This window comes from Nicrophorus vespilloides, unplaced genomic scaffold (assembly GCF_001412225.1).
Source record: "Nicrophorus vespilloides isolate i.1.1-1 unplaced genomic scaffold, Nicve_v1.0, whole genome shotgun sequence".
NCBI lineage: Eukaryota > Metazoa > Arthropoda > Insecta > Coleoptera > Silphidae > Nicrophorus > Nicrophorus vespilloides.
This window is the reverse complement of record NW_017098417.1, coordinates 20549-42036: the sequence shown is the minus strand read 5'-3', so window position 1 is coordinate 42036 and position 21488 is coordinate 20549. Positions and strand designations below refer to the sequence as shown.

The 21488-nt window shown below is 31.2% G+C and overlaps 6 protein-coding genes and 1 long non-coding RNA gene across 15 annotated transcripts; 5 read left to right on the top strand and 2 right to left on the bottom strand.

Moving 5' to 3' along the window:
- Positions 1 to 793: 793 nt before the first annotated feature.
- Positions 794 to 6974, bottom strand: LOC108562367 (kinesin-related protein 4-like). 2 transcript variants are annotated; one of them, XM_017920672.1, is made up of 18 exons: positions 6659 to 6974; positions 6065 to 6572; positions 5833 to 6009; positions 5691 to 5778; positions 5540 to 5627; positions 5336 to 5475; positions 4978 to 5236; positions 4848 to 4895; positions 4672 to 4767; positions 4246 to 4611; positions 3812 to 3865; positions 3663 to 3719; positions 3121 to 3606; positions 2693 to 3064; positions 2463 to 2642; positions 2203 to 2399; positions 1488 to 2144; positions 794 to 1379 (listed from the first exon to the last, which is right to left on the bottom strand). In XM_017920672.1, exons 1-18 carry the CDS (start codon positions 6804 to 6806, stop codon positions 1059 to 1061), a joined length of 4242 nt encoding a protein of 1413 aa, XP_017776161.1. In that variant the 5' UTR covers positions 6807 to 6974; the 3' UTR covers positions 794 to 1058. The 2 variants fall into 2 exon arrangements, with proteins under 2 accessions (XP_017776161.1, XP_017776160.1); XM_017920671.1 differs by having other exon boundaries at positions 794 to 2144; positions 6659 to 6973.
- Positions 6975 to 7795: 821 nt separating this feature from the next.
- Positions 7796 to 9282, top strand: LOC108562364. Its single transcript, XR_001891060.1, has 4 exons — positions 7796 to 7830; positions 8239 to 8317; positions 8371 to 8542; positions 8596 to 9282. It is a non-coding gene; the product is annotated as an uncharacterized LOC108562364 (long non-coding RNA).
- A 202-nt stretch (positions 9283 to 9484) lies between these two features.
- Positions 9485 to 10117, top strand: LOC108562363 (chromatin accessibility complex protein 1). 2 transcript variants are annotated; one of them, XM_017920668.1, is made up of 3 exons: positions 9485 to 9735; positions 9793 to 9848; positions 9903 to 10117. In XM_017920668.1, the coding sequence occupies exons 1-3, from the start codon at positions 9634 to 9636 to the stop codon at positions 10033 to 10035; spliced, it is 291 nt and encodes a 96-aa protein (XP_017776157.1). In that variant the 5' UTR covers positions 9485 to 9633; the 3' UTR covers positions 10036 to 10117. The 2 variants fall into 2 exon arrangements, with proteins under 2 accessions (XP_017776157.1, XP_017776156.1); XM_017920667.1 differs by having other exon boundaries at positions 9486 to 9735; positions 9793 to 10117.
- Positions 10118 to 10330: 213 nt separating this feature from the next.
- Positions 10331 to 12899, top strand: LOC108562362 (very long-chain specific acyl-CoA dehydrogenase, mitochondrial). Its single transcript, XM_017920665.1, has 6 exons — positions 10331 to 10590; positions 10643 to 10850; positions 10933 to 11517; positions 11618 to 12116; positions 12173 to 12573; positions 12632 to 12899. The coding sequence occupies exons 1-6, from the start codon at positions 10529 to 10531 to the stop codon at positions 12767 to 12769; spliced, it is 1893 nt and encodes a 630-aa protein (XP_017776154.1). The 5' UTR covers positions 10331 to 10528; the 3' UTR covers positions 12770 to 12899.
- Positions 12900 to 13934: 1035 nt separating this feature from the next.
- LOC108562361 lies at positions 13935 to 16396 on the bottom strand. Of its 4 annotated transcripts, XR_001891059.1 has the most exons (7): positions 16039 to 16395; positions 15806 to 15951; positions 15468 to 15751; positions 14554 to 15333; positions 14334 to 14501; positions 14162 to 14239; positions 14032 to 14107 (listed from the first exon to the last, which is right to left on the bottom strand). XR_001891059.1 is itself a non-coding variant. In XM_017920664.1 (6 exons), exons 1-6 carry the CDS (start codon positions 16088 to 16090, stop codon positions 14029 to 14031), a joined length of 1473 nt encoding a protein of 490 aa, XP_017776153.1. In that variant the 5' UTR covers positions 16091 to 16396; the 3' UTR covers positions 13935 to 14028. The 4 variants fall into 4 exon arrangements, 3 of the variants coding, with proteins under 3 accessions (XP_017776153.1, XP_017776151.1, XP_017776152.1); XM_017920664.1 differs by lacking the exon at positions 14162 to 14239 and having other exon boundaries at positions 13935 to 14107; positions 14554 to 15297; positions 16039 to 16396; XM_017920662.1 differs by lacking the exon at positions 14162 to 14239 and having other exon boundaries at positions 13946 to 14107.
- Positions 16397 to 17198: 802 nt separating this feature from the next.
- On the top strand, positions 17199 to 19026 carry LOC108562357 (adapter molecule Crk-like). 2 transcript variants are annotated; one of them, XM_017920654.1, is made up of 6 exons: positions 17199 to 17453; positions 17522 to 17644; positions 17703 to 17907; positions 17966 to 18094; positions 18144 to 18239; positions 18300 to 19026. In XM_017920654.1, exons 1-6 carry the CDS (start codon positions 17425 to 17427, stop codon positions 18495 to 18497), a joined length of 780 nt encoding a protein of 259 aa, XP_017776143.1. In that variant the 5' UTR covers positions 17199 to 17424; the 3' UTR covers positions 18498 to 19026. The 2 variants fall into 2 exon arrangements, with proteins under 2 accessions (XP_017776143.1, XP_017776141.1); XM_017920652.1 differs by having other exon boundaries at positions 17199 to 17459.
- A 1167-nt stretch (positions 19027 to 20193) lies between these two features.
- On the top strand, positions 20194 to 21050 carry LOC108562358. 3 transcript variants are annotated; one of them, XR_001891058.1, is made up of 5 exons: positions 20194 to 20349; positions 20438 to 20478; positions 20533 to 20720; positions 20774 to 20824; positions 20883 to 21050. XR_001891058.1 is itself a non-coding variant. In XM_017920656.1 (4 exons), the coding sequence occupies exons 1-4, from the start codon at positions 20292 to 20294 to the stop codon at positions 20961 to 20963; spliced, it is 456 nt and encodes a 151-aa protein (XP_017776145.1). In that variant the 5' UTR covers positions 20194 to 20291; the 3' UTR covers positions 20964 to 21050. The 3 variants fall into 3 exon arrangements, 2 of the variants coding, with proteins under 2 accessions (XP_017776145.1, XP_017776144.1); XM_017920656.1 differs by having other exon boundaries at positions 20194 to 20478; positions 20584 to 20720; XM_017920655.1 differs by having other exon boundaries at positions 20194 to 20478.
- Positions 21051 to 21488: the final 438 nt, after the last annotated feature.

Genomic DNA, 21488 nt, shown 5'->3' with positions numbered 1-21488 from the left:
TGGACGGTTTTATAAATTGCATATGTTACTACTTGTGGAGTGGCATGATTTAATACTTGTATAAAAAGTGATAAAGCTTATTGTACCTGTGTATTTGTTAATAAATTTATTTACATACAATGTTGTAAGATTTATCTTTGAAATTAAAAGAAGAAATATCTGATAATCATAAAAAAAAACAATTAAAATAAAATAATTTCAGCTAGTTGAAACACAACATTTCTTTCATTAAAAGGAGATATAATTTTCGTGACCTTTAACTTCTGACGTGTTTTCAGTTTTTACGTAAGTAACGTAATTTTTTTCATATTTCATTGCAAGCGTTACGCAACTGATTATATAACAAACGTTGAAATTCATTAAAAAAATTAAACGTCGTCATTATGCAAGGAAACAAATCTATATATTTTTTTAATAATAAATATAGTTTGAATAAAAGAGAAAATTTCTTTTGGGGACATTTATTTTCGTATACACACATTACAATAGATGCATCAATTATATCTAAACTTTAAATATCGTTTCCTTACTGTAGATTATGTTTATATTTTTAAGTTTAGTAGTTACCTTTATAAACAGATGTAAATCAATTATGTAATATTTTAAGTTAATTTACGAATTTAAGTTGACGGTTATTAATACATCTATTTTTTGTGTTGAACTAATAATTATTCAAAAATATTATATACTTTAATAACAAACGTAAACAGTAAAATAAAAAATCTTTTGAAAATAATACGATAACAAAATAAATTATTAAACTAGATTTTAAATATTAAATCTAATACTCTGTAATCCAAAAATTCGTATATATTGTAATATCTCCTAGAATATTTAATACTGCTATGGTTAAGCGTATACACATATTTGACATACTTAACACCGATAAAACATTAAAAGATAAAAATCTGCAATATGATAAAAATATAGATTTTAAACATATTTTTTACATATAACATTATGTTAGGAATAAAAATATGGTTGCATGGTTCACATGCAGATGCTATGGACTTGGACTGTTAATTTTAATGGAAACATTTATGTTGTGCCAATGACACTTACAATTCATCATTGGAATCTGATGATCCTGGATCCTCATCAATAACAAGTTCACGTGGTGATATGGATTCTGTTGGTGATTGTGCATGTTGTTGTTGTTCTTGACAATGTCCAGACGGCATATTTGGCTTGTTCAGAGCTAGACCTTCAACTAGTAAAGAATACTGTAATGCAGCTGACGTCCGTCCAGCAGTCTGTGGTTGTTCTACAACCTCTTCATTTTCATCCTCTGAAGATCCTTCCTCAGATGCAGATTCCTCAGATTTTTTTGGAGATGTTGGTGCAGATGTAGGTGGCTTAGTTTCACTGGGACCTGGCAACTGTTTACCAAATTTATTTGATGTAGGTGAACAAGATGATGAAGGATATTCACGACATTCATTAAATATTGGGTTTGAGCGAATTGCATATTGACCTTGATTTTGTACCTGATACTTTGGTTTAAATTGAACTTTATGTGGTAGCGCAGGACCAGGTCCTCTAAAAGGCATTCCAAAATTTGCAGGTGGTTGCAGTAGAGGTGGTGGTACGATAGCCTGCGATGTAGATGGTATTGGATATCGATAAGGTGTATGCTGGACTTGATCAGTATCCGTTGTTACAAACGGGCGTTTTCTTGGATTACATTGTGCAGGCATTCTTACATGTGTATCAGGAGGAGATTTATGTTCTATAGGAAGCGGAGCAGCAATTACAGCTATTTGTTCAATACTTCCTAACATCCTCAAAGCATATTCATCAGGTGTTACATTATTCAATACATGTTGTGGGTGAAATGTTGAACTACTGCTCTCTATTGCTTCTGAACTATTTATCAAATGTTTTGCACGAAGTATTTCAGTACAAATTGGTATTTCTGTAGGAGGTTCAAAAGTATTCACACTAAGTTCTGTAACATAAGGTGAAGGATTCATTCCACTTTGTAAAGGACCTAGTCCCAATTCTTTAGGAAATTGTGTAGCATGTTGTTGTGGTGTGAGTTTAAGACGATTTTCCAATGCCAACATTTTCAATAACTTAGCATTATATAATGCTATAAGATATGCATGCTCAACTTCAATGGTTTTTAAGTCTGGTAGATCCTTCTATAATTATTCATATGAATAAAGATATTGTATCTATTGAGACATAATAAGCACTTACATTGGCAGGAAAAATGTCCTTAAGAAATTTCTCATTTCTAGCAATAGAAATATCAAGTTCATTAATTCTTGTTTTAATTCTATCATGTTGCAATAAACTTTCCATATTATCCAAGTAAAAGAGTGTTACAATTATTCTCTCTCGAACATGAGAAAATAATAAGCTGATGAGAATATTAAACATTCCATATTCGCAATCTAGAGCAAAAGAGAATCATTTACATAAATAATGATGTCTGAATGATTTTCAAAATAGCTTACTTTCAATGTTTCCTCCTTCCATTTTTAATATATCCTGAAATTCACTAGATGCACCAATCAGTAGGGTCAGCACATTATCCACATAACTACGCTTATTGACCAATTGTGTCATGCAGTTTTCAAAATAAACTTTTCTCTGCATTAATTTGTACTGTATCAATTTCAATCTCTGCGATTCACCTATAAACAGATTTTAAATAACATTATATAGAAAATACTATTTTATTTACGTAAAGTGTTTGTCATCTCTAGAAGCTCACTGGTGATATTTAAATATAAGTCAATTGATGTATCCTCCATTGTAATGTTCTTTGACCAAAAACTGTATTGGGACTTAAGTGAAACTAATTGAATAATTTTGTAATGCAACATATCTGCGAATCTTCTACAAATATCACAATCATCTCTTTTACTTAGGAATCTGTGCATATTGTTGTAAAGAACATTTATGGCTGACAACAGTTTCTCCATTACTATAGCACTATTTACTAGACCATGGACTCTAGAATTGAAACTACTATCCATTGGTGTACGTGGCAAATGCATATCTGATAATTTCTTTGATATGCTCTCCTCTTCCAGTAAATCACTTTCCATGGCATCTAAAAATATTAATAATTTTAGTCTGAATATCAGTGATATATGAAATTTAACTGACCATTTCCCTTTGAAGACATATCATTCAGTATTTCACTTTCTATCTCCTCCATGTTATCCAAACTTGTTTTAACAATCAGTCTTTTATAAAACATATTATGGACTGGATATAGTGTAGACTTTGAATCAAATTTATGATTATCTTTTAGACATTTACCTATATCATTTAGTAGATTTAAATTCACTTTCATTTTATTGTTATCTGCTACCAATGTCTTATTTCTATTTTGTATCTTTCTGAAGTAAATCACATTTCTGTTCAATATGATGTTTGCCTTATTCAGAATCAGATGTAAGCTTTTGTTCTGTTTATACAAATATCCCTCCTCAGCAGTGAAACACTCATTGTTTTCTTTACAAAATTTACAATCTATTAAAACGGCCATTTTTAAATGATTCTCCATATTATCTATATGACATGATATTTTTTTCTTTATTGTTTCTATTTGTTTAAAATATATATCTAATATTTCAATTCGTCTATTTTCTAAAATCAAATACAAAATGTCAGTTGAAATTTAACATTGTATATTATATTAATACCACGTTCGTCGCCATTTTCTCTTTTAACAACTTTTGCAGTAGACGTGCCTTGTCCCGCTGAAACATTTTGCATTTTAATACAAAAATACTAAATATTAATATTGTATAACAAAACATATATCAAATTTGTAATTATTTGATATGTATACCTTGATTAGCCGTTTCTCCTTTATCTTCATGTGTGTTCACAGATTTACTTGGCTCTGCAAGTAAAAATAATTTTTAATTCTGTATATATTCATGAAATATAAACATTAACTTTTACGAATTAACATTGAATTTTAAGAATAAATTGTAGGTTTAGGTAAAATAACTGATTTTCTTAATCGTTACATTACAATTTACATCAGTTGGTACTACTGCAAAAATTCCCTGACGTAAATTTAGGGTATTTTTCAAGAAAGATCAAGAAAATTTTAACGTATTTCCTCCTTTCAACTATTAAATAATATAGATATTTGAATATTTAACTGAAATCCCAGATTACTTTTCAGAAAATATTATTTATTCAACAAGTTCTATTTGCATTATTGTCATGATAAATAGACAACTTGTAATATATGTTAAACCATGAATTGCATACCTTGAGAATTTTTTAATGTTACTTTTGCTAATTGTTGGGCTTGAATAAACATTCTTCTTAGAGTATCAAGTTCATGCTTGTAAAACTTATCATACACCTTTATGTTGGATTTATAAATATACTTCGCCTTATATACTTCTTTATTAACGATAGAATATAACGTGCTCTTAATGTGTCTAATGTGGTCGAATAGTTCCATATTTCTTTTCCTCTGTTCCTCTAATTGATCCTTCATCTTTATGTTTTCGGACTGTAACTGTCTTGAATTCTCCTCATGTACCTCGATTTTCTTCAATAAATGTTGAATTTGTAGAATATGCCCTTTACATTCACTGTTTACGTATACGTCTTCACTTGGCGAAAAGTCTGAAAGTTGTAGAACAAGTGGAGTGTTAAATTAGATAAACGCAAATTAAAAATACTTACCAATGTCATATAGTTCATATGACTGAACATATTGACTAGTTGAACATTCAGCTTCTGAACCATAATCAGTTCTAGGTGTATCAATATATTTAAATTCTATAAAATAAATGGAAAAAACAACATATTAAATTTTGTATGTTCAATATAGTAAAGAACTAATTTAATAAAATGCTTACCTATACCAGAAATTTCAGGATCTTCATTTGGAGCAGATACTCCGGCAACTGTTTGATTCAAAATTGATTAAGAAGGTGCCACACAGTTAAACCAGATACCTTTCAGTCTTAATAAAAAAAAACTGCTTACCATACTCAAATTCATTCTCAATTTGCTGTTCAGTTGGTGGATCCTTATTCTGATCACTCAGAAGTTCTTGTAAATCAAAGTCCATTTGATTTTCGGGATCAAGAGGATATATGCCCCTTAGTTTATTCAGATACACTTGTAGTATATGCTCTTCTTTACAAATCTTGATGAATTGTTCATTGTCATATAGAGCAGCATCATTGTTAATTTTAGTTGGTAGTAAATTATCAGGTAAATAAGCCACAAGGGATGTACCAATCTGTAATTTAAAAAAAAGAAATTAGTATAGTATACAATTGAGTTATAGATGAATAAACAACAAAAACAGTATAACATATAATTAACAGTTTAATCATACCTTATCGTTTTTGTGAGAAATAAAAAAGCTGGATATTTCATGAGTTTGATCATTTGTAATAAGCAATCCAATTGAATTCAATTGTCTGTAGTATTGAGGAGGAATTTCAGTGATATACACTCTTTGACTCACATCAAGTCCTATAAATTGAAATAAGAAAGACTTATAATGTAAATATAAAAGGTTATCTCAAATAAATATTACTTGTTACAAAGTCTTTTTCATCATAATCAGAATCTTCATCTTCCATGTCGTCATAATCACATTCGCGACTTGCTTCATTTACTTTAAACTGTAAATATAAAATCGTTTAGAATGCACCAATAGATGTAGACATATATATATATGTATATACCTTTTTTAACAAAATACCTGACAACTGATTACTGTAGTCAGAAACTCTCACATTTTTGAATTCTGGGTCCTTAATTAATTTGATTTTCCTAAAATATGATTATAATAATACTTCAAACTGATTGTTAAAATTTGCATAATACTTGATTGTATAAAGTGAATTTTTGGCATCTGTTGGTGATAATGTTCCAATAAATAATGATTTTCCAAAATCGCCCACTGCTTTGGAAAGTACACTACTTAGCAACATCTTGTCCACATCAATTTGAGTGTCATTAATACTAAGTGCGTGCAGATAAGTAAATAGTAATGATAACGTACTAAAATATGAGACATTTTGAGTAAAAGTTACGAGTATATAAGGAGAATACTAACAAGTGGTTATGATCCTTGTCCGTATCTTTGCCTGTTGGGTCAGCCAATATGACAAAATTAAATTGAGAATCAAATGATTTGTTCTCATTAGGTATATTGTATTGGAGATTGAACGAAAGTATAACATGGTTGTGAGATTTATACATAAATCTACCTCTCTCCAATAAATCCTTTAAATCATTCGTAAATTGTAGGCCTTTTTTTGCACATGCTTTAGATACAACATCTTGTAAGTCCAAAAGTTTATCATCTTCTGCGACCTCCACAAATGCAACTTTCAATGTATATTCTATATCTTCATTCAATGAAATGTGAGACGTAACTTCATTTAACATCAAGTAAACTATTCCTACATCAAGGCAAGTTCCGTAAAGTGTATGATTCTTTCCAGAATTCTGTTGACCATAAACAAATACTGTGCCATTTGTGCCATGTATAAAGGATTCCACCATTGGCTTAACAGTTTCATACACTTTTTTATTATCATCAGTATCAATAAACAGATGATCTGATAGTAAACATAAAAGGAAATATGCATTAGTTACTAACATATTATGAAGCTTTGGCAAACTACAGAATTAAAGACTAACTCACCATAAAGCACCTTCTCTGCATATTTACAACGTTCCACTTCAGTAAATACATTACCATTATAAATATATATTGATGGTTTATGTTCTTTAAGAACTGCGTTGTTTACTAGAGGACGCAACCTCATTGCTACTATCATTTTGTTCGGCATATTTGTAAGTTGTTAGTACACTAGTCTTCAACACTGTGATACACCATTAATTATATTTTAATCATTTCAAAATTTTCCTTATGTGTTTGCTAGCCGGTGATTTTCTTCAATTTGCATAATGGCGGCAACAGGACAAGGTGTATGAGGGTGGAGATTGACCAAAGCAGCGTTGCCACAGTTTCTTTCACTTTTGTCAAATATTTGAAAAGACAAATAATATTACTAGAATAAGAGAGAAATGCGAAATAAGAATTAATAAACCTTTTAACAATTATAAATATTTGTTTTCAACTCTAAGGAATAAATAAATATATTTTTAAACTAAAAAACTAATTATTTCCAAATAAAATTTCAATTCAGATTTTGATAACAAACATCTTTGCTAGTGAAATAATTGTTTTGTGCATGATACTAATATGATTAAAGTATAATTATTGTTTGAAAATTCTTTTTACTTAACTCTTTTGTGTTTATTTACAAGTATATTTTGTTTACTTATATCAAAAAATGTGTTTATTTACCATTGAGTATGTGTGTCATGATAAAGGGGTGTAATATTTAGAATATTAGAAAAATTGTGTAATTTTAATTTTAGAACAAAGGCAACATTGCCTGGGAATATAGGGACCTGAGCGCAATCGCAGGCGCCCTTTGCTCGAGCTCCACCCTGTGACAACTGCAAAAAATGAATAATTTTATTGATTTTTTACTATTTTTGTAATAAATTTAAACAATTTAATTCCAACATCATTCTATTCCATTTAATTATATCAGTCCTTTCAAATTTTTTAACAATTAGTAAAAATAAATGAATTGTCCCCTTCTTATTGTATTTGCTGCAAAGTTGGTACACATGTAGGGTATAAAAATTTGAATTGATCAATCAGGGTACGACAAAATTGGTATTTGTTTTTTTAGGATATATTCGGATATCTTTACTTTCCGATGATAAACCTTTTTATGAATATTCAAATCTTTTGTCCTTCTAAGTACATTTGTAGTTTCGTCTTTGTGAAGACCACATGTAAGTAATATATCTACAATTATTCTTTATATATATATAAAATACAATGAATGTATATTAGGATGGTGTATGGTTGTTGCGTCCAAGGGTGCAATTAATTACTATATAATAGTATTCGTAAATAAAAACATTTTTATATTTATATGAGCCGTTATTTTATAAGTGGTATAAATCCATTTGGATCCATTTATTTTCTTTAAAATATTTAATAATTATTATAGCCTGGAAAAAGTAGTCAACGCTTATTGTAAGTTAATTATTCAACTTTTGCTGTACTTATAAAAGTAAAAAAGTGCGGAAAAGACAGAATTCTGTGTGTTTTTTTTTTCGATTTCAATGGTAAAAACTTGTGAATTGACGGATTTTGTTAATATCGAGATTAATTTTTTTATTCATTGTTTTTTGCAGTTGTTGATGTGGTTGTGGTGCTAAACTGTCTCGTTCATTAGTGAAAAAGGAGTCTCAACATGTCCTTTGCGCGTATAAAGTAAGTGGAATTATTTGAATATGTATGTTTTATATTAAATTGACTACTTGCAGGCCATTTAAAAAACTTGAGTTGGATTGTTAAAGAATTTATCAAACATAAACTGTTTGCTGGCAATTGAACTATTATATTGTTTCTATGGATCTCCAGGCATTGCTGTGCTAATATGTCAGCTACATTCATTAATAAGGAGTCCCAACACATCCAAACCTTTGCGCGCCTAACGTAAGTGGAATTATCTGAATATGTATGTCTAATATTTAATGGACTACTTGCAGATCATTTAATAAACGTGGAGTTGGAGTGTCGGGACACTCCAACTCAAATTTATAAAATAGACTGCAAGTAGTCAGTATTATATAAGACATGGATATCCAAATAATCCCACTAACTTTAAGCGTGCGAAAGTTTGGATATGTTGAGACTCCTTTTTAATTAAAGTAACTAACATTATGACACACTAATGCCTGGACATCAATGGGAACAATTTTTTTTATCAGATTTGCTGACTATCTTCTCTGAATAATCTATGCTCAATTCAGCAAGGTGCTTTTCGATCAGTTGTGAAGGGACAAACTGTGGAATAAGAAAAACGTAAAGGTCATAGGAAATCAGACATGAAGGACATGCATACATGTATTATGGAGTCATTGCAAAGAGTTGGTTGATACATATTTCAATCAGTTGGCTTATGATAAGCCGACGAGAGATACACCATTGAGGAAGGAAACTAATGTGTCCAAGAATATTATGGAGATATCCTCCTCAGTATTATCATGATTCCATAATTGTAATTGATGGTGGTATCATTGAAATAGATACCTAAGTGTGTGCAGAGTATAGACTAAAGTAAATGTTTTACTCCTAACATAGATTCACCTCATCTTGAAGAATGCTCGTCATATATTGTTTGCTGTGTTATGTGTTAATATGTTTTATCTATTTCAATAAATAATTCCAATTAACATTTCAAACATCTAATACTCAATTCCCAACTTAATTTAATTGAAAATATTTGCTTAATTGAAACTCTAGTTTCAAGTCCCCAATGTTGTGAACGAACACAACGTGCTTGAAATTGATGGAAATGGGTTTTTACGAATGGTTCCGAATTCATCCGATTCTTCTTCTTATGCTCCCCCAAACCCAGAAAAAATAGCCAAATGTTTCTACCAACCTAAGGGAAGGAAAATAAAAGTGTCAGAATCCTGTTAAAAACCCCCCTGGTACCCCGGTTCATTCAAGCAAGCAAAATAAAAGTGCGAGAGTTTGCTGTTAAACCTCCCTGTGATCCATATTGATATTGTCTGTTCACTATGGCTCACTTACCAATTTCCAGAACTAGAACTATTATGAAAACAATTGATGGCGCGGATAATGTTAATAAAGATGCTCTGTTTCTTACAACTAGAGCTGCAGTAAGTTTTCTTTTAGTTTGAATAATATTTAAAATAGTGATATTCAATTGTTTGTAGGAATTATTTATAAAGGAGATTGCGTCCGCCGCTTGCAATACGGATAACGAACTAACGTATGATAATTTAGTGGATATTGTACAAAGCACTGATAGATATGAGTTTCTCAGGCAGATGATTCCTAGGAAAATTACAGTGAGGGAGTTTAAAGCTTTAATGGATAGGAAAAATGATGAAACGGACAATCTTGAAGAAGATTCTAGTTTTTCTTCAAATAAAAGTGATGATAGTAAAGACCAATAACATATTTTAGTATTAAATGATCTGGAGATAATATAACCTAAAAATGAAATATTTTGTAAACAAACAAAAATAATCACATTGTAGACTGTTATTTTATGTTTATTGTCTTACTTATTTATAATTTATAAAGTATTTCGATTATTATTCTGAAGTTTGTAAACAAATCATCCCCACCTATTCCAAACACGCGCAAATAATTCCACACGCACGCATTTATATTATAAAGATTCAAGCACAAGTCAGCTCAAGTATTGACCTAATATAAAGTAAATTCATTGATAAGCAGTAACCAAAATATATTTTCGGTAATAAAAAACAAAACAAGTCGCAATCACAGACTTTGACTTATTTTTAACTCCACCTGTTTTTATGATCAAAGTCCAAAGTTCACAAGTCGTTTGTGTGTAGCGTCGAGCTTAACTGTGCCATTATTTGTCGATCATTGGCGCATAGAAGTTGTTCAAAATTAGTGAATCCGAAACTCGTCGTTAAAATGATTCGTAGTGCAAAGATCATTCTGCAATCTAGCAGGACCCAAAATGCCCTACTTAAGAGGTAAACTTAACCTTCAATTATTGTACTTAATCTAAGTATTATTCGATTTTAGATTTGTTAGTGCATCACCTGTGCATTGCAAAACTGTAACAAACAATGAAAAGCAAGGCTCTGCGCCCACAGAGGATTTGTCTTTTACAATGAATTTATTTAGGGGTCAAGTTCAGGGTAAGGAAGTATTCCCATATCCAAATGTGTTAACTGAAGAAACTAAAGAGACTGCCCAGATGCTTGTTGACCCAATAACAAAATTCTTTGAGGTGAACTTTGTTTTTAATTTATTTTATTATTATGCTTGTGTGCAATCTTTGAACTTGTAAATACTGATAAGCCAATTTATAGGAAGTTAATGATGCCGCTAAAAATGATTCGAATGAGAAAGTTGATGATAAATCATTGGAAGGACTCTGGGATATGTGTGCATTTGGGCTTCAAGTACCACAGGATCTGGGTGGTTTAGGACTGACAAACACACAGTATGCTAGAATGGTTGAAATTGTTGGTAGTTATGATTTAGGGGTGGGCATCACATTAGGAGCACATCAGTCTATTGGATTCAAAGGCATTTTACTTTATGGTAATCCTGCTCAGAAACAAAAATATCTACCCCGAGTTACAACTGGAAAAGAATATGCTGCATTCTGCTTAACAGAACCATCATCTGGTTCAGATGCTGGTTCGATTAGAACAAAAGCCGTTTTGTCACCGGATGGAAAACATTACATTATGAACGGTTCAAAAATTTGGATCAGTAATGGTGGAATCGCAGATATTATGACTGTATTCGCTCAAACGCCAGTCACCGATCCAAAAACGGGAAAAACGAAAGATAAAGTAACTGCCTTTATTGTTGAACGTTCATTCGGTGGAGTCACTAATGGCGCTCCAGAAAAAAAAATGGGTATCAAAGCATCCAATACGGCTGAGGTAAAATTATTCTTTACAATTACACAAATGAGTTATTGACTGTTGCAATTCAGCTCATTTTTTCTATATTAAACATAAATTACTTATATATTCGTTTAAGGTTTACTATGAAGATGTTAAAATTCCCATTGAGAACGTGCTGGGTGGCGTCGGAAATGGCTTCAAGGTAGCCATGAACATTTTGAATAATGGTAGATTTGGTATGGCGGCTGCTCTCTCCGGTACAATGAGAGCTTGCACAAAAAAAGCCGTCGAATTTGCGACGTCTCGTGTTCAGTTTGGAAAGAAGATTGATACCTACGGTGGAATTCAAGAAAAGTTGGCACGTATGTCAATGTTGCACTACGTCACAGAATCTCTGGCTTATATGATTTCTGGAAACATGGACAAAGGTTCCCAGCATTACCATTTAGAAGCAGCTATTTCTAAGGTATTCGCATCGGAAGCTGCTTGGTACGTGTGCGATGAATCAATTCAGATCATGGGAGGCATGGGTTTCATGAAAGATACTGGTCTAGAACGTGTGTTAAGAGATTTGAGAATTTTCAGAATTTTTGAAGGAACCAATGACATTTTGAGATTGTTCGTTGCATTAACTGGTAAGATTAACGACATATAAAGCTTATCCAAGAAGAACTAAGACATCTTATCTTAGGTATCCAATACGCCGGTGCTCATTTGAAGGAACTCCAGAATGCCTTCAAAAACCCAACCGCTAATTTGGGGTTGATCTTTGAAGAAGCATCGAAACGCGTCGTCAGAACTGTCGGATTAAGCTCTCCGCCTTCCATGGATTATTTGGTTCACAAGGATCTGACGCCATCCGCTTCATTGGTATCTAAGGGTATTGATACTTTTGGACAATCCGTGGAGAGCGTATTGATCAAATACGGCAAGAATATCGTTGATGAGCAATATATCTTGAACAGACTTGCAAATGCTGCTATCGATATATACACCAGCGCCGTTGTTATTTCTAGGGCCAGCAAATCTTTGAACGAAAACATTTCCACAGCTCAACATGAAAAGTTGATGGCAGAAGCTTGGTGTCTAGAGGTATAATATTACCTTACATATTAATACAATTTACTGAAATAATTGATTTCATTTGCAGGCTTCTGAAAGGGTGACACAAAATCTGAAAACTATCTCTTCTGGAAAGAATTTAGATAATTTCACCAAACTCAGTACAATTGCCAAAACTGTATGCGAAAACGGCGGCACAGTGCAGTTGAATCCACTAGGATTTTAAATATAATTTATTTCTTTTTTTTTATATAAATCAAATATCCATGAGCATCGTCATTGGATGGTGCGTTTTTATATTTATGCAATTGCAAAATTTTATACAATTTAGAATTAATTAAAATCGATTATTTTGACGCATATTTTCTTTATTTATAATGCTATACCATTTATAGAATCAGTCAATCACATTTAATTCACAATATGTTACATAGATCAAAAATGTGCATTTTTTTTTACATTAGAGCATCAACATATTTCCTATTCAGACACAGATGTTACAAGATGACGACTACATGTATAGATACAGATGAACTTTGAAAAGTTTGACTTGATATAGAAACGTACATAATTTCTTAATAGCATTCATCCTCATTTGTGGTATTATATTTGATTAGAAGATTATTAAAAAATACTGAGTTTTTTTTTCGTATTTGCATCGGAGAATATTTGTAATGTAATAATCTTGATTATGTAAAATATGCGGGGAGAATAAATATGTAAAACCACATTGAATCTAATAAAAAAATATAACGTAATATACGCGACTAAGACATCCTACAACGTCTAATTTCTATTCTATACCATTTAGGTCATTATTATTTTTTTCGTTGAATATAAAGAGATGGAATGTATAGTCAGCGCTCATTAAAAAAATTTAACGTACGTTCGATAATACGTACATTAATATACAAATACTCGTTTGAACATAGAATTTAAGTCGCCAACTGTACACGTTCATACTTTGAATTTGACTTATTCAAGTTTGATTGTTTCTAAATCTAAAATAGAAATATGTAGCTCGTTTATAAATTGAGTTCGAGAATTCCCACAGTACGGTAAAGATTACATCCGTATAAAAGTAGTACGTTCGTGTGAATTCATCTTCTCATTAAAGTACACTCGCTTAACTTACAGACACTTGGGAAATCATTATGCATGTTAACCGAGCACTGGCTATGTATATATGTATATAAATATGGTTTTCTAACTATAACGTTAGATATCATGAACGAAGTCAATTTGAATTATACATTTAGATTATGTAAAGCAATTGCATAATAGACATATAATTACTTTACTTAATCTAAACATTTTATGCATATATAAAATATCACAAAGAAACTAATACGATAGTAGTAAATATATACAGTATAAATTATCACAAATAATATTATGTTATGTTTATCCCTTAAGCAGCATATTTAGAAAATATGTTTTTCTTAAATTCCATATACTTCCAAGATATATATTATATAAACATAATTAGTCTGATTCCTCGCTGCTGGATTGCTGCATAGAAGAGAACCATTTTTCCCTGTTCGTTGGATTTGGATACGATGTTCTAAAAGTAATAGAGTTACAAATAATAGAGTAGGTTCAGTTGAGTTTTTTTTACGTGGACCGGTAATAATATTCTCAAAAAAAAACTATTATACAAGTTTTTCTTGGACCAATTATCGATGTTTAAGAAACGCTGTTATAGAATAAATTGTTAAATTAATAAATGATAAAATATATTTTAGTAGTAAATAACATATATAAACTGTATTAAATAGAGAATAACTTACCTCTGCTTTTTAGTATTACTTGGTAATGTAAGGGAGGTACGGTAGCATTTGTCGTAAGCAGTATCGGGTGGTCTTCTTTGAAGTGACATGGTTTCATTCATCGCATCTATCTCATCGTCGGGCATCGTCGAGATAACAGACTTGCAATTCTCGCACTCGCTTCTATAACTTTAATGTTCAATTGTACCATTTGGGATGAATTTGGACGACGTATGTTTACCTGTAGTCCTCCTCATCCTGCGACAAGGACTGATACGAAATGAGATTCTTCTGATCCCGTAACTTTCCCAGATCAGGACTTATCGTCTGTACATTAGATGACATCACGTTTATTGAGTTCTCAAGTGATTCCAGCTTTATCGAGTCGTGCTTCTCCACATTGATCAGCAGATCTCTGAGATTCTTTGGTAGTGTTCGGTGCAGTATTTTCTTCTGATCGGAACGCTTCTCAGACTGGTGATCAACAGGCCGAACCTTATATTGGACAGCATTGGATTTATCGTAATTGATCTTACTTGTGTTTGCACTCTCTCTGCTTCGCGATTTGTGATATGCATGTTTAATGAATCCCGAACTCGTCGGCCGGTTGATCTCATTTATTGCTGCTTTCAAAACCTTTATGTTCTCGTAAGAAGCTTCAGCAGTTTCTCTCCGTTCAATCTTCTTGTTTACTTCAGTTTTTGGATTTTGCACTCGAATGTTTACGTACTGGTGCGTATTGCTGGATATATTTGGAATGCTCGTTGACTCCTCGTGGCGGCACACAACCATGGGGTTTATCTCTTGAGGATATGAAGCCGAGAATGTGCTTATTAAATTGCTAGCACTGTTATTTATCTGATTGGTTACAATTTCATTCTGGGTAGTTCTCATAGCTTCTTCGTATGGGGGAGGAGCTTCGCCGCTAGGAAAGTAATTTCCTGGCGGCTTCCACAACGAGAAATTGGTATTTGTCTCCTCATATCTGATTTCAAGTTCATTATTGTTAGTTCCCAAATAACTAAAATAATAAAAATATCATTCCAAAGATTAAGACTCAATACTAATATTAAGAAATTCATTTAAAAAAGGATTTTTTCCATTCGGGTTATAATATTGAATATCACAAAGGATTGACTACAACAAATAGCTTACCCCAGATTATGTTGGGTATAACCAAAATTTCCTGCAATGTATCCAACATTGCTTAGAGTTCTCTGATCCTCACGCTGATGATTGTGATGTGCTAGAATGTTGTTTCTCTTTAGACGCTGGTACAAAAAGAACAGGACTGCTATTGTTAAGACTGCTGTGACTGTACTAGCTATAAATCTTATTGCAACATCATATGTTTCTTTGTAAGACTCATGTCCTGAGAGTATGTCATCTAAACATTTGAATTCACAACAGGAACTTCCCACTTCGAATGATTTGCAGTTCTAATTAAATACAATAGTTATTTGGTTATTAAACAATATAAGGTTGGTTGTTACTTGTGGGGGTGAACACAAAACTGATTTACACCACTTAGGACTGCCTTTGTCACAAATGCACAGTGTGCAAGGATTTGTTCCTGGGACATAATGGAGACCTTGTGATACGATGTGGGAATGTATATCAATGCAATGGCCATGGACATCTTCAATACAAGTAAACAAACATGTATGTTTAAAAGGCTTATGGGAAGATTTAAAGTGCATGCAGACTGAATAAAATTATAGCTTACAATAAACGTTTAGGAATGTCGTTGCACACACAAGTAGGCTTCTTAATTTCATTGTATTCGTTTAAATACCCTGCATTTTAAACATATTGACACATAATCCACAACGATTTAATTAGACCTTAGTTATTGATCATTTCTTAATTTCGCCATATCTCTCATGAAGTTTGCAAACACACAGTGCTGCGACCTACATGGCACTTCACGTAAACAAGCCGCACAATACTATCAATTGTTTCAAGTCCAGCTACTTATCACTGTTACGTAATATTGCTGATAAGATTATCCACTTTGTAAACGTAAAATGCATCCCAATGCAACGTATATGATCAAGTCAGCTCAGGTCTCAGGTTTCAGATCATAATATATTTGTAGTGCCTACGTCAACATATCTACAGATAGATGGCTCTCGGAATGTAATTTTTCAAATTCCATAAGTGTATTTAAAACTTATATTCAACATACGATATAAGAGTTATAGCGGTGAAAGATGTTGATGCTTGTTATAACGAATGATATTGTTATGCTCTGAATATATAGTGAAAAAGTAATAGAGATCTACCATAAATACTTAATAATCTTGATATTAATTTTCGCATATGAGGAGGGCTGTATACTGCTATGTATACGGCTATCTTACACAGTAAGGATTGATCACACATACAGTTTTTTGGAAGTTACACAAAATATTCACATTTTGAAACTATAATAGATTGAATGAATCCAAAAGATGCATATGAAAGCTAGATGTTTGGAGAACGTAGAGATTATTACATACATTGCTGTGATTTCATCCATTTGGATATAATTCGGGTTCAAAACTTGAAAAATTAACGCTCGAAATAGCAATGTTTTTACATTATTGTGATTTTCTCGGAAACTATAATATTTGGATACAAAAGAAGTAGCAAGTATTCATACTGTACTACAGTACTTCTAAACCTTATAGATTATGTTTCATATAATAAGTATTTTTGTAAAAAAAAATGTATAACACGTTATCTTTTATGTTATTAAGATTCATAAAATATTTTGGTAAAAGTCATCAAATGTTTTGAAATATAATACGTAAACCGATTTACCCATGATTCAAATTTACATATAATAATTGATTTAAAGCTTATATAGATTTTTAAAACATTTATTAATAATTGTGAACATTACTTAGAAAGTTATTAATTGCGCGCTTTATATCTTTGAACTGGGTCGAAGATAGCGGTAGTCGACAGCTGGCAACAAACGTTCACTGTATCATCCTGTAAACATATTGTTTATATCTTTGACAGCTAACCTCACCTTACCTGCTGAAAAGCTGAAAAGTATAAAGACGCTACTTCTATTATACCGATTTCCGCTAGTAAAAACTATCTACATCCCCAATAATTAGCAATGGCTTCGTCTTTTGAAACTGCAGACAGGTGCAGGTTCTGAATATGAGTGATCTGACTATTGTCATAATTAATCATCTATTTAAACATTTTTTCAGCTGGTATTTTGGTGCTCTGACTAGACAAGAGGCCACTGATATTTTACAAGCAGAACGCGAGAGTGGGGTCTTTCTTATTAGAGATAGTGCAACTTGTATTGGGGACTATGTACTCTGTGTTAAGTGAGTCTTTCATGCATGCATTGTTATTTCAATTCAATTAGTTTCTTGTTACAATTAGGGAAGACAACAAAGTTAGTCATTATATAATAAATAGAACTCAACAGAATGAAGAGGTCAAGTACAGAATTGGAGATCAGCTGTTCATTGATTTACCCAGTTTGCTTGCTTTTTACAAACTTCATTACTTGGACACTGCACCACTTATTCGGCCTGCAACAAAGAAGCTTGACAAAGTCATAGCAAAGTTTGATTTTGATGGAAAAGTAATTAGAATTCTGCAGACAATAATAAATTGCTTTTTCAATTATTATTTGTTATTAGGACAATGATGATCTTCCATTCAGGAAAGGTGACATACTCACAATTTTGACAAAAGATGAAGAGCAGTGGTGGACAGCTATGAACAGTGTTGGTGTGAGTGGATCAATTCCAGTTCCATATGTTCAAAAGGTAAATAATTTGAAATAATTACTACATACTAAAAAAAAATTCATTTAAGATTGATGATGGCCAACAGTTGATGGACTTAGGCTCAACATCTTTTGCATCAGCTTTCAGTAATGACATTTCTCTGAAGAAATATCAAACACAACAGGTAGCATGATGTTTTAACTGCAATTGGTATCTTTTTTTTTAAATATATACTTTTTTTCAGAGAAAATTGCCAGCCAGGGCTAGAGTAAAGCAAATGAGAGTCCCCAATGCTTATGACCAAACTGCATTGAAACTTGAAATTGGTGACATAATTGTTGTAACTAAGACAAATATCAATGGACAGTGGGAAGGAGAATTGAATGGTAAGACAGGACATTTTCCATTCACTCACGTTGAATTCCTGGAAGAGGAGGGTTAATTTTTCAAAGGTATTAAGCAGATACTTAACGAAATGTTTCTATAAAGAGCTTAATATGTTTGTAATCAAAAAAACACATAGATTGCATGTGTAAACTTATTGTTTCTTGCTTTCTCTAAGTGTATTTTTGTGCAATCAAACGTTACTTAGCGTTGTTAATGATCAATGTTTTAAGAGTAGCGTGCTGCGACATGACTTCCTAAGTTATATCGATAGGAATCAGTTAAAGAAAGTAGACAATTCTGTTGATTTTTATATGTAATTTATGAACTCGATGTTGTTCCATTCTCGGGTTTTGTCATACTGTTAACAAATGTTGACATGATTATGGAACCAACCGTAGCCAATTAATTAAGTGGTGGGCCGATAAACACCAACTGGAAGACAACTAAGCCAAAAAAAACAATAATTAAATGATATATAAGATGTCGATAAAAATATTTTATATACAATTATATTCTTAAAAAATGAATTTAACAGAAGAAATGATTGTTATTTAACAACTTTAAACGATAATTAATCTGTTGCTGCTGTAATGGTGAACTACAGAAAATACAAAAATAAATTTATAAAAAATATTTTTATGAGGTATATTGTATACATGAAATTATGTAAAAAATGAGAGGGGCTTTAAATATTTGTAAGTTATAACGTGAAGGAAATGAAAATGGTGTCGATATTTTAATTGCTGGATTAAAAATTCTATATTGCATATCAATATTATTATGTAGTTGTTTTGCAAATGACAACTAAAAAGAACCCTTAAGTATTAGGCAATTTCGTGATTAATATAAACAACAATATTAATCAACTTTATCTTGGATAAGATAATTTGAGAAGGTTGCCTAGGTAAAATGTGTTTACCTTGCGTTTATTAAATGGTAATTTAATGGCGAAATTGTCTCAGTTTAGACACGTGCTAAGTGTCTAACAGGTGGTGAAAACCTCTAAGAAGTATCAAGAAGAAATGGAAATTTCAATATATACAACAATATATTTATAATGGAAATTGTGTATTGAGGTCCAAGTTATGTTTTAAAAATTATTAGGACTGATATTTATTGTAACAGTTATATATAAACAAATCAACTGTTACAAAGGGCTATTGACAATAGATTTGTCCATCCGCCCTATTACGTAAATATTATTTGTTAAATGTTTGAATATAACAAAAAAAAATGGATATTAAGAATGTTGAATTATTTTACAAAATTTATTGAAAGCGCAAAATATTATATTTGAAATTCTCTTTTTGTTTTATGTCTGTGTTATTGTTATGACTTTTTAATTTTATTTGTAAAATAAAGACTTCATATTGGACCAGAATGTAATAATAATAAATATCGTTCATTTAATTCTCCCATCAATATTTGCAAACACACTTTTTTTTTAGTTGCTAAGAATGTATGTAATTATATAAAGCAGGGGTGGCCAAACTGTGGCTCGCGAGCCGCATGCGGCTCTTCAAGAGTCTTCTTGTAGCTAGTTGAGCCACAACAAAACACAAATACGAAGAGAAGATAAATCCCAGATTGGGATCGTATTTACTTAATATCACAATGTATACATATCTGTGCGACAATTTGTATTTTGTTAAAGTGTTTTAAAAGTTTTTATAAAATTGCTTCTTAGTGCGTTCCTTTAACGTCGTCGCAGTTTTTTGCAATTTTTTTATTTTCTGAAATATCTATCTTTGTTGAAATAATAAACAGTAACGAAATAGCATCGTTACACATTGCGTTGCAATAAAATTAATCAGTGAATAAAAGTGGATATTTAAATTAATACAACAAAATGGTTTCGCTGTACCCTTTCTGGATTCCAAGCCTTTATTCATATAGCTACATATCTGGTATAAAATTTATAAGTTTCTATACCATCGTAATGTCTATTATTTTCATGAATTTTACCATGTACTATATAACACGTATAAACTCAAGGCGTCACTACAATCCATTGTATGAAGTTATTAGTAGGCCTAGTAAGTCTCTCATTGTTGTAATTATATTATTTTAATGTGTTTATTTGTATGTAGCTTTGAATAGAATTATGGATAGGATTTTGATATTCATATTTTTACTCATAGTGTCATCTTGTTACTTAATTATGGGTGTGAATCTTAAGATTCGTAGTTTAATGATCCCATGGATGGTATTTTTTGGGTTTGTTGTTTCTTTCCAATTGATTATTCTATTATGGCAGCTTGAATTCTATTTTATGGGTGTAAGTATAAACATATCAGCAACTTATTTCATATACTAATTACCTAATTTTAGTTTCACAACCTGACTGGAACACTAATTAATTTTATTTGGATAACAAAGAACGTAAGTGTGTAATAAATTTCATTAAGTATACAAACTGATTTGTACTCATTAAATTTAGATTCACTGCTGGATTGTTGTTTATTCAAAGTTCAAATTTATTGGACTTATCCCAACACCTAATATTGAAATATTTTCTTAATTCAATAGAAATTAAGTTAGCATTGACGCTGACCTTAGTACAGTTTGACTACGAAAATGTTAGAGATTTTAAAATGTTTTGTCCAATGGAAATAAATTATATATATTATTTATATTTGTTCATAAAAAATATGTTTTATAATCATTCCTGTATTAATCTAGATTACTTGACAAATAAAACAACGTTTATTAATTATACTTTTCTAACAATATTTCAAGTGTCAGACAAATTTGTTTTCCGGGATTTTCCCAATATAGGACAAATTTTTATATTTATCGAAACTTGTAAAATAAAGTGTCCTGTGCTTTAACATTTGTTGTCCATTACTTATTAATTAAATTAAAAAATATTTTATAGACAACCAAGCAAGCATCTAATAGGTAATTTTTAAGGGACTGATTCAAATAATTTATTAAATTCATTAGTAATAATACTTTGAGATAATATAAAAATTATATTTATGAAGAGCACTGGTGTCCAACTCTAGTAACTATAAGAAAATTATTTTGTTCATTTGTTGGCTGC

Coding starts and splice junctions, on each gene's coding strand:
- LOC108562367 (XM_017920671.1), bottom strand. CDS start 6,806: ATGCCGAACAAAATGATAGTAGCAATGAGGTTGCGTCCTCTAGTAAAC. Junction 5,237..5,335: donor TTTCTCACAAAAACGATAAG/GTATGATTAAAC, acceptor TTTAAATTACAG/ATTGGTACATCCCTTGTGGC. Junction 3,720..3,811: donor AGGAGAAACGGCTAATCAAG/GTATACATATCA, acceptor AAAATGTTTCAG/CGGGACAAGGCACGTCTACT.
- LOC108562363 (XM_017920667.1), top strand. CDS start 9,634: ATGGCTCACTTACCAATTTCCAGAACTAGAACTATTATGAAAACAATT. Junction 9,736..9,792: donor TTCTTACAACTAGAGCTGCA/GTAAGTTTTCTT, acceptor AATTGTTTGTAG/GAATTATTTATAAAGGAGAT.
- LOC108562362 (XM_017920665.1), top strand. CDS start 10,529: ATGATTCGTAGTGCAAAGATCATTCTGCAATCTAGCAGGACCCAAAAT. Junction 10,591..10,642: donor CAAAATGCCCTACTTAAGAG/GTAAACTTAACC, acceptor ATTCGATTTTAG/ATTTGTTAGTGCATCACCTG. Junction 12,117..12,172: donor ATTGTTCGTTGCATTAACTG/GTAAGATTAACG, acceptor ATCTTATCTTAG/GTATCCAATACGCCGGTGCT.
- LOC108562361 (XM_017920662.1), bottom strand. CDS start 16,090: ATGAAATTAAGAAGCCTACTTGTGTGTGCAACGACATTCCTAAACGTT. Junction 15,952..16,038: donor GACATTCCTAAACGTTTATT/GTAAGCTATAAT, acceptor CTTGTATTGAAG/ATGTCCATGGCCATTGCATT. Junction 15,752..15,805: donor TTTTGTGTTCACCCCCACAA/GTAACAACCAAC, acceptor GTATTTAATTAG/AACTGCAAATCATTCGAAGT.
- LOC108562357 (XM_017920652.1), top strand. CDS start 17,425: ATGGCTTCGTCTTTTGAAACTGCAGACAGGTGCAG. Junction 17,460..17,521: donor GAAACTGCAGACAGGTGCAG/GTTCTGAATATG, acceptor ACATTTTTTCAG/CTGGTATTTTGGTGCTCTGA. Junction 17,908..17,965: donor AGTTTGATTTTGATGGAAAA/GTAATTAGAATT, acceptor ATTTGTTATTAG/GACAATGATGATCTTCCATT.
- LOC108562358 (XM_017920655.1), top strand. CDS start 20,292: ATGGTTTCGCTGTACCCTTTCTGGATTCCAAGCCTTTATTCATATAGC. Junction 20,479..20,532: donor TGAAGTTATTAGTAGGCCTA/GTAAGTCTCTCA, acceptor ATTTGTATGTAG/CTTTGAATAGAATTATGGAT. Junction 20,721..20,773: donor TTGAATTCTATTTTATGGGT/GTAAGTATAAAC, acceptor ACCTAATTTTAG/TTTCACAACCTGACTGGAAC.